The following is a 10,901-nucleotide window of genomic DNA, read 5'->3' as shown; positions in this document are numbered from 1 at the left end:
GGCCCCAGCAAATAGGGGAAGAGACCCAAAGAAGTGGACCGGCCAGACGACAACCAGGCCCTTCCCAATCTGCACCAGAACGATTGGGACAGAGGGCGCCCGTGCGGCAAAGATTAGGATCACGGGCTGAGGGGTCCTCTACCAGAGGCCCTCGCCAACACGAAAACAGAGAAGCCAAGAGATCACCCACAGAGGAGGTGGGCGAGTCTCGGGAGCCGACCCCACGCCGACACGTTGATGAGTCGGCCCTACGTTGACACTTGGAGGAGCGACGCGCCGATGAACCGGCTCTGCGTCGGCACTCGGCGGAGAAGCGACGCGCTGATGAGCGGGCCCCACACCGACACTTGGATGGACGGAACGTCGAGGAACCTGCTCCGCGTCGACACTCAGATAGACAGCACGTCGATGAACTAGCTCCACGCCGACACATGGAGGAGCGGCAGCCGGCCCCGCGTCGGCACCCTGACGAGTCGGCTCTGGTCGAGAGGCTGCAGAGAAAAATCGAGGAGTTAGCAAGAATGGTGGAGGCACGGGAGCAGCCGCCGGAACCTGAGGTACGGATGGCAGCACCATTCTCCCCGAGCATCATGGACGTACCTTTGCCGAGGGACTTTAGGTTGCCCGCCATCAAGGAGTACACGGGGGCCACTGACCCACGTGTCCACATGACGAGGTACAAGGCTGCTATGGTAATGATCGGGGCAGGGGACGCCATCATGTGCCGAGCGTTCTTGTCCACACTGGATGGAGCGGCCCAAGACTGGTTCAACACCATCCCGGATGGGTCGATCCAAAACTTTGGGGAGTTGTCCAAGAGCTTCCTAACATACTTCTCCGGTAGCATACATCGCAAGAAACCCTTCTCTCACCTCTGTGTAGTGAAGCAAGATAGAGGCGAGAGCCTCAAAGACTTCCTGATCAAATGGAAAAAGGAAGTCAATAATGTCTACGACTTCGACTCCAGGGCGGCGATCCCGATATTTATCCATGCCTTAAGATCAAGGTATTTCCACAAGCAGCTGAACGCTCACCACCTCCGCTCTTACGAAGATCTGATGAGGACGGCTAGCCGCTATGCCGAAGCAGAGGACGTCGACAGGAAGAAGAAGGACGAAGAGGATGGTAAGAAAGGTGGGAAGCCTGGGAAAGCTGGTCCGCCCAGCCAAGCACCACTCTCGAACCACACCCGACCGCAGGGAAAGGCCGAGACCACAAATGGCCTCGCCTGGTCCCCTTGCGTAATTTAACTCCTCTTACCCATCCCGTCAGTGTCATTCTAAAGCAAGCCGAGGAAATGGGAATGGTAGAATTCCCCGAGGAGTGCATGAAGGTCTCCCCACAGGCAGACCAAACAAAGTACTACAGGTTTCATAGGCAAGTCGGCCACAATACGGATGAGTGTCACGTTTTGAAGAGACAAATAGAAGAACTCATCCAGCAGGGATATTTCCGACATTTCGTCAAGCGATCCAAGCGGCAGCAACAGCCGCAACACAATCCACCAAAAATGCCTGGAGGAATGAGGATGGCACCGAGCCGTCCACCTCGAACGCCAATAAAAGAGAACACGACCAAATATCTTAGCAGAATGATAGCGAGAAAGAAACCGAGGTGGCGCCCAGACGACAAAAAAAGCACACCATACACTTTATCTATGGTGGACCGTGGACCTGCAGGGGGTGACACGCCCGCGGAAAGAAAGAAGTGGAGCCGGCAGCTATACGTGGGAGAAGTGGTGAGTCTTCACAGAGAAAAGAAACAGAGACAGAAGGCCATCACCTTCTCTGATGATGACCTTCCAGAGGGCCCGTTACCCCATCGTGACGCCCTGGTGATTGAGATAGACGTCAACGATGTCATTGTACGCCGCATCTTAGTCAATACGGGAAGCTCAGTCAATGTGATGTATTACGATGCCTTCACCAAGTTAGGGATACCTAGGAACCAGCTCAAAGATGTACGTACCCCACTCTCTGGATTTACAGGTGATTCAGTGGAGACGGAGGGGTCAGTGGTCATACCAGTGGAGATAGGCACGAGCCCTAACATTCGCAAACTCGACGTGAAATTCATCGTGGTAAGACTCACTTGTGCGCACAACATCATTTTGGGGAGGCCGGCACTGGAGGACCTCAAGGCCATAGCGTCGGGAAAACACTTGTGTATGAAGTTCCCTACTCCGAATGGGATAGGAGTCGTCAGAGGAGACCAGCGAGCAGCCCGCAGTTGTTACGTAAAAGCATGCAAAAAGATTGGCGAAAAGAATCTACAAGTCCACACCATCTGCAAGGATGATCGATCGGGTATGAAACTCAGAACTTTTAATTAGATATTATCAGTAATACTTTGTAGTCGTGGTCCGCCCAAACCTGTAAACAGTATTTAGTAATCATGGTCCGCCCAGGTTACTTCGCTCAAATAAAAAGGTTCCCAATACCACCTTCGATCAACCACGACCGTCGCAGCACTCTACAAAAAAAAAAAAAAAAAAAAAAAGGTCGAGGCGCACGCCTCGGCCATCTGATCGAGGCGCACGCCTCAGACCATCTGATCGAGGCGCACGCCTCGGCTGTGGCCGAAGCGCGGTGCCTCGGCCAGGCTGTGGTGGCGCCCCAGCCCGAAGCCGGCCCACACCGCAAAGCTAAAAAGCTTAAAAAAAAAACTAAAAAAAAAAAGGAAGAGGTCGAGGCGCACGCCTAGGCCAATTGGCTGAGGCGACGCCTCAGACCATCTGTCCGAGGCGCAAGCCTCGGCTGTGGCCGAAGCGCGGTGCCTCGGCCAGGCTGTGGCGGCGCACCAGCCCGAAGCCGGCCCACGCCGCAAAGCTAAAAAAAAAAAAAAAACAATAGGTCGGAGCCCGCCTCGGCCACGATCGGCTGAGGCGTACACCTCGGCCACGACGGCTGAGGCGCACGCCTCGGCCACTACGGCTGAGGCGCACGCCTCGGCCACGATCGGTCGAGGCGACGCCTCGACCACAATCAGTCGAGGCGATGCCTCGACCACAATCGGTCGAGGCGACGCCTTGACCACGATCGGCCGAGGCGCACGCCTCGACCACGATCGGCCGAGGCGCACGCCTCGGCCACGAGCGATCGGCCGAGGTGCACGCCTCAGCCCCGATCGGTCGAGGCGACGCCTCGGCCGTGATCGACCGGAGGCACGCACCTCGGCCTGCCTAGGCCGCAGCCAGTCTCGGTCAGCATACAAAAAGAAAAAAAAAGATCATATGTGATTTGGAAAATAAAATCGCATACTCGGGATCAATTAGAATTCTGCACAGTATCAAGATAGATTCAGCCTTACTCCCAAGTCAACTCAAACACATCCGTAGACTCAGGAGTAGGGGGGACTGGTGACAGAGTAATGGTGCCAGCACCCGACCCGGGTTGTCAAACGGGTACCTGACCCGGCACCACATGAAAACCCAACGGGCAGATTACTAATGGATGGAACGTTACCACAGGGTCATTTACTACACCACCATTGAAGAGAGAGGAATGAATGCTCAGCTCTTCATTATGCCTCATTATGATGTTACCGTTAGGAGCTTGATATAAGTAGGACATCTCCTCAGGCAGAGGGGACACGTTCAATACTCTGGACAAAGATACACTGTACTTTCTATACTGAGACAAAGACAATACAACTATTGTTGCTCTCTTATAACGTTATTATAGTATTATTATTACCGGTAACATTATTACTGTCAATTATAAACCATTATTAATAATGTAAGTTATGTGTATTATTAGACGGAGATCGGTAATGGGCTAATGACAACACTTTGCCTTTCAAAAATGTAACGGTACGTATAAGAAAAAAAATTGGTACATGTATAAGAAAATAAAATTGAGTCTTCACTATTAGTTATAATTTTTGACGTAACAGTAAGTGTTTTAATTTAGTGCAGTGGTAAGCGTTTGATCTTAACATTTACTATGCATAAACGAATAAAGGATTAATGGTGAAGAAGGAATTGTTGAAGGGAGTGACATGTGTGATTATTTGAACCCAACCAAATGAAATGTATAGCATGTGTGATTATAAAATTTATTCTACCCTCATTCTCATGCCTTTCCGAGTTCTTGCATATAGTGAATTAGATGCGAATCTCTTTCTTTTGTTTATGGTGATATTGGTCCAATTGGATAAATGCAACTTTAATTTCGCCAACTCATCAGATGCCTTAATTAGCTTGTATGAAAGCTAAGTCACAATACATACTTTTGTGGATGAAGTGGGCACAACAAAACATATTCACATGGATCATAGCATGTTGAGCTCATGAACTCCACGAGCTTGCCACTTATCACATACTATACGACTTTCTTATCAATTTTTGGCTCAAAATTATGAAATTTGTATTTTCTTATCAATTAATATGAGTACGTAGTGTCGACATTGCACAACCATGTTCATCTCAACCAATCAAAATAGTACAAAGTTTATATTATACTTCATTCTATTCAAATTAATTTAGAAAAACTTAAAGTTCATATAACTAAAAAAATTAAAATTAAAAAGTATTTATGAATATAGTGTTATTCAAATTATGTTAACTAATTGATTATGTTTCATATTTTGTTATAAATATTTTCACATTTTCACCCCACTCAAGTATATTTTTTAGCTCCGACTATAACTATTGTGTAATCTATCAAAAATATTCTATTGTAATTTATAATATATTTTGTATTTTAACCATGGATGTTTGATATTTTGTAATTTACATTTTTAAGGTCATTTAAACTTCGCCCCGCTCAAATAATTTTTGGCTCCGTCCCTGGAGACGAAGAGACTCTTGTTGGGTAGAGGCTAGTAAAGGTCCAAGCCCATCAATGGGTGCTAGGAGATTGTTGGGCGAATCGGAAGCCGTAAAGGATCAAGTCTTTCAATTGGTGGCTAGGAGATTGCTGGACGAGGCCAGTCAAGTCCATCATTGGTAACTAGAGAATTATTGGGTAGAGGTCACTGAAGAGTCAAGTTCATCACTCTGCCTCTCTAAAATGTGATGACAGTCATTAAAGAAATAAGGTTGCGACTTCGCTACGAATTACAACTTTTGACGTAATAATAAACGTTTGATCCTAACACTTACACACGAAGCTCATTCTGCATGCCGCCCGTAGAAGAAAGGGAATATCAGGCTGTGGCTCCGTCGTCTTCCAACGGCGGCGGCCATCCAATTTGTGAACGCCGCCGTATAATGGACGCACTGGTCCCAGATCAATTTCTGCATGTAGAGATTCGTTATTGTGCTACGTACTTTTCCAGTCTATTCTATGCTTGTGGCAACCTACATCAATCATTGTCAACTATTCGAGGCCACCATACACAAAAGATTTGCTACCTATTAGAATATATAAAATCAATGTCTAATCATATCGGATAATATAATGGTAAGTTTAACTCAAGAATAGTACGTAAACGCATGAAGCTAGTCTAAAGAACAAGCAATATCTCTTAGGAATTGAATTTGGCTCCTCATAGCTAGATAACTTTGAATAAAATCTTGAAAATGCATCTCCAATGAAATTACAATCTTCAGTTTAAAATTATATATTTTGTATGGGTGAATCTCCTATGAGACAGGTGAGTCAGATTTTTCATAAATATTACTCCTTATATATATTTTTGCTATTATAATTTTTTTATAACTAGTTCTCTCATATGTAATTGTTCAATAACTAAATATTAAATTTTAATTTAAAAGTATTATATTTTTTTTAAAAAAAAGTATTACACCTCCATAACAATTTATTCGTTATTAGTATTAAATTTTCTAGCATGACTGTATATTATATTTCCATCTCGACACAACTGGTATCACATATATCATCCTATTGTTATTGTTATTGTTAATTTGTTATTATCATAAAATAAAATGTCAAAATTGTTGATATTTATTAATTAATTGAAAAGTTTGGACTAGACAGCTGATTAGTTGTATGAAATCCAATCAGATAAATGCAAGTTACATTATTCTTCTTAATCCATTAAGATAATAATTCGTACGGACTCTCGTACTTCACTTTCACTCGTCATTTGTGAACCGTACAAAGGTGATGGTGCCAAAGCATACTATAAATATGGCTTCCTGCTCTAATCTTTTCCTCACACCAAAACCCAAACATTCCTTAAAATCTTCAAAGCTCAAACTCGCAGGTAATCAAATGGAGAGTGTACGAAGAATGGTGGGCGAGAAGCCAGTGGTGATATTTAGCAAGAGCTCCTGCTGCATGAGCTATAGCATCAAGTCCCTATTCTCCGACCTGGCGGTGTACCCCGCGGTCTACGAGCTCGATGAGATCCCGAGAGGCCGGGAAATCGAGCAGTTCTTGTCCAGGATCGGCTGCAACCCTACTGTTCCGGCGGTGTTTATCGGCGGCGAGTTGGTGGGGGGAGAAAATGAGGTTATTGGTCTTCATCTTCAAGGCTCTTTAAAGCCAAAGCTTAAAAAGGCAGGAGCTATATGGGTGTAAATTAAATGTAATTATAAATCCGCACTAGTATTTTTTTTTTGAGTACTAGTATATCAAACTTTTGAGTAATTGAAAAATAATAATAATTTGGGTTTTTGCCCTACAAAGCTCAATCGTATATCAAACTTAAATGAGCCCATCACTATCAGAGTTCCAACCTATAAACACTCATTTAAAAGAATAATCGAGATACCATATATTGCACTACATAGTAGTTGGTGCACCTATTATGATTTAATCACTACTATTTGTAAGAATTTATTTAGTCTCTTCAATCGGTAATGTCATTATTAATTAGACATATTAATTAGTTGATCAACGAATTGAACTTTGTGTGTTAAGAGCGGATCCAGAGTGAAGGCAATGGGGCAGTTGCACACCCCTCCCCTTCTCTACCCCTTATATATATATATATATATATATATATATATATATATATATATATATATATATATATATATATATATATATATATATATCACTGCTGGAAATTATGGAATTTTCGACCACCTGAAAGTGATCTTAAATCAAGTCGAAAGTCTTGTTCCGACCACTTTTGGTATCTGGAAAAATCTTTGTTGCTATTTTCGACCACTTTTTGCTTTCGACTTGATTTAATCACTACTATTTGTAAGAATTTATTTAGTCTCTTCAATCGGTAATGTCATTATTAATTAGACATATTAATTAGTTGATCAACGAATTGAACTTTGTGTGTTAAGGGCGGATCCAGAGTGAAGGCAATGGGGCAGTTGCACACCCCTCCCCTTCTCTACCCCTTATATATATATATATATATATATATATATATATATATATATATATATATATATATATATATATATATATATCACTGCTGGAAATTATGGAATTTCCGACCACCTGAAAGTGATCTTAAATCAAGTCGAAAGTCTTGTTCCGACCACTTTTGGTATCTGGAAAAATCTTTGTTGCTATTTTCGACCACTTTTTGCTTTCGACTTGATTTAAGATCACTTTCAGAGTTTTAGGTGGTCGAAAATTTCATAATTTCTAACAGTAATTATACATATATAGCAAGAAAATGTATATACAAGTTACTAGATATTTAATTAAATAGCTTATTTGGTTGTTCCTTAAAATATAATATTATATGACCTTGGAACAAACTCCATTTAAACTTCGCTCCCACTCTTTAAAATTACTAAATCGCCCATGTTGCTTGTAGCTCACTCCTTGACTAAATTAAAGCTATGGGTTTTCAGTCTTGTCCTAGAGCATGGGATACCATTCCCCCTTCTTGTAATTTTGCTTTGATTTCCACGGCTTAATATGTAGTTCTTTTACCTTAGAAAACAAATTAAAACAAAACAAAAGTTCAATTAATTACTAAATATAAAAAATAAATGCAAAATATTATCTAAAATATTATAGTGAAACAGTATAAACATAATTTTAGCTTTTCAAATTCAATCACAAACGAATTTTCTCAGTTGCACAAAATTAAATATGGATGAGAAAATTCAACCATATTATGTACCAAACATTAGTGAGAAACTTCATAATTACAACTTCGGTTTTGTAATGCAAGTTACGTTAATAAGTTGTTGAATTTAAGTCTGATCTGTTATATTTCTACTACTACAAACTTTTCTTAGCATGAACATTTAATTTTTCTTGTTTCTAATCCGGCCATTTTCTTTATTTTTATTTATTTTTTCTTTATTGAATCTCTGATGTAATGTTATAAAAATTATATTGTTGATCGAGTTCATAGACAAAGTGTTTAATATTATGCAATATTGTACCTAAAATCTTGAATGTTTGACTAAGAGAGTTAATATATTATTAATATCTATCTGAAAAGATTGTTTTAAAATCACTACTGGAAATTATGAAATTTCCGACCACCTGAAAGTGATCTTAAATCAAGTTAATACCAAAAAGTGGTCGAAAATAGCAACAAAGGTTTTTCCGGATATCAAAAGTGGTCGGAACAAGACTTTTAACTTGATTTAAGATCACTTTTAGGTGGTTGGAAATTCCATAATTTCCACTAGTGAATTTTAACTAAATAGTTGAGGAAATTTCTTTATTATTATTATTATTATTATTATTATCAAAGTTTAAACGCACATAAAACGAAAAACTATTTATAGCATCGCTTGTCTTGGTTTTGACAAGAAAAGGTCTAGAGATGGGGAGGGGATGAATAGACTTTTCAGATTTTTTAAAAAATAAAAAATATTATTGAAATTATGTCGTGAACCTTAAATTAGCTGAACCTGAACTTCTACTTGATTTTAAAACTTATATTAGATTTTGATCGATTAATTTTTGTTATTTAATGATAGTAAATAACAAAAAAATAAAAGCAGTAAGTAAATCAAGTACACAAAGATTTGTTACGCAGTTCGGAGCGCTTCTCCTACGTCTGCGGGGCAACCCACGTCAGCCCAATCCACTATTGATGTTCACCAAGGAGTTTTACAATAGAACAGTACATTAGACTCTCACAGTCTTAACTACCATACTACAAACAACCTTCCTAACATCCAACCTGGACCGTGACGTGCATGCCTTGATAACCTTCGAACAATACTTCAACTGAATCAGGCGCAGACCGTAGCTCAGCAGACTTCGACTGACTCAGGCGCAGACCGTAGCTCAGCAGAATAATATATTTAATTCAATTTGTTAGCAGTATAATATTCACTTCTCAAAATAATATTAAATCTCAAATTGGCAAGTTTCCACAATGAGTAATCTTCCCTTTTATAGTAATAATCCCTTCACCAAAATAAGCCACGTGAATAGCTTCATCAAATGCTCAAATCATTCACTGCCACTCATTTAAACCAAATCCTTATAATTTGCTTGAACCACAATCAGATTGCTGACTTCCTCTTCATATGCACAATAATTGTGAGCCACTCAATTAAATACCATAAGATAGGAAAATGGTCCAAGAGCTTTGGCTAACTTAAATCTATTTATTATACAAATAAATTAGCCAACAACAAGGTTTTTAATGTGTACAAATTATGTACATTTACAATCTCCCCCTTTGGCAATTTATTTGGCAAAAACTATAGCATCTTATACTTTGGGCAAACAAGAAAAATAAAATAATTTTATTAAAAAGCCCTTAGTATATGTGCCATACAATAACCTAAGGTAAGAAAAAAACATTACCAAAAGCTCTTGTAGACCATGTTCCATGAACTCATAGTATTAATTTTCAGAGAATGTGTGTTGTTTATGAACCCCGAGAAACCTCAATATTCAGATAGAATAACTGATCACCAATAGATAGATTAGCTAAATAAAAGCTGATCATCCAATAACCATAAGTTCACTGTTTTAGATAATAATAACCAGTAACTGATAATAATGGCCATAAACTGAAGAGATATATAATTCAGAGATTACCAAAATGTAGCATAATAGAGTAGTAGACAAGCCATACTCAAAAAAAAAAAAAAAAAAAAAAAAAAATTACCATATGTCGCAGTCATCATGCTTTCCTACTACTCCCCCTTTCTTGTATATTCACTAATTTCATATTTCAAAATAATCAGTCAAATAAAAACTCCCCCTTTCTTCAAAAACTCCTCCTTTCTATTACTCCCCCTTTTTTGCCAAATAAGTGACAAAAATGATCGGTGAACATCAAATCAGTGGATTAGACTAGTGAGTTGACGGGGTGCCTGACCCTCTTTCCCGTAAAATAGCAAGAGACTTATCCAACATTCATCCATATTGATCAATATTAATTTCCATACACCAAGAGGGTAGTGTTGTCATATTCATTCCATGTTCGCTATAGTAGACAAACCATTCAGATATTCTTTATAAAAAGCTATCACACAACCAACAACACGAGAGTCTGAATAACATGATAATCCAGAAGATATGATAACCCAAATAATATGGTAACCTGGATAATCTAATAATCCGAAGATTTTCAACCACAAAGATAATCCGATATGCAATAATATCCATTAAAGCCAATAAGAGAAACCATATATAGAGAATCCAATAACTAATACCAGATAGCTTTTGCTTGACGAAAAAAAATAGAGAGAACAGCTCCATAATAATTCCTTTTTGCTTTTTACGAAATCTTTTCCCACATGAACCTGCACAAGGGAAAATAGAAAAGAGAAACACAGAACAAGGTACATGCAATCTTGAAAACGACTTAGCAAATAACAAAGAAGCACAAAAATTCAAGAAATTTTTAATTTGAGTCAAACAAGACATGAAGATGATTCAGGCACAGAAACACAACAAATAGCATGAAAAACACACAACCAAAAAACACACACGGTCATGACCGGACCAAACAAATAACACAGAAAAATAAACACATTAATCAAATTGCACCAAATTTATCATTCAAGCAAACATATTTTAACACAGGAAACACCA

At 39.7% G+C, this 10,901-nt stretch overlaps 1 protein-coding gene across 1 annotated transcript; it reads left to right on the top strand.

Moving 5' to 3' along the window:
* Positions 1-6,127: 6,127 nt before the first annotated feature.
* On the top strand, positions 6,128-6,533 carry LOC109175524 (monothiol glutaredoxin-S2-like). Its single transcript, XM_019324791.1, has one exon. The coding sequence runs from the start codon at positions 6,180-6,182 to the stop codon at positions 6,486-6,488; it is 309 nt and encodes a 102-aa protein (XP_019180336.1). The 5' UTR covers positions 6,128-6,179; the 3' UTR covers positions 6,489-6,533.
* Positions 6,534-10,901: the final 4,368 nt, after the last annotated feature.

The sequence above is a fragment of the Ipomoea nil genome, unplaced genomic scaffold (genome assembly GCF_001879475.1).
Source record: "Ipomoea nil cultivar Tokyo-kokei standard unplaced genomic scaffold, Asagao_1.1 scaffold0688, whole genome shotgun sequence".
Lineage (NCBI taxonomy): Eukaryota > Viridiplantae > Streptophyta > Magnoliopsida > Solanales > Convolvulaceae > Ipomoea > Ipomoea nil.
The sequence above is the reverse complement of the archived record's forward strand: the minus strand, read 5'-3'. Positions and strand labels throughout refer to the sequence as shown.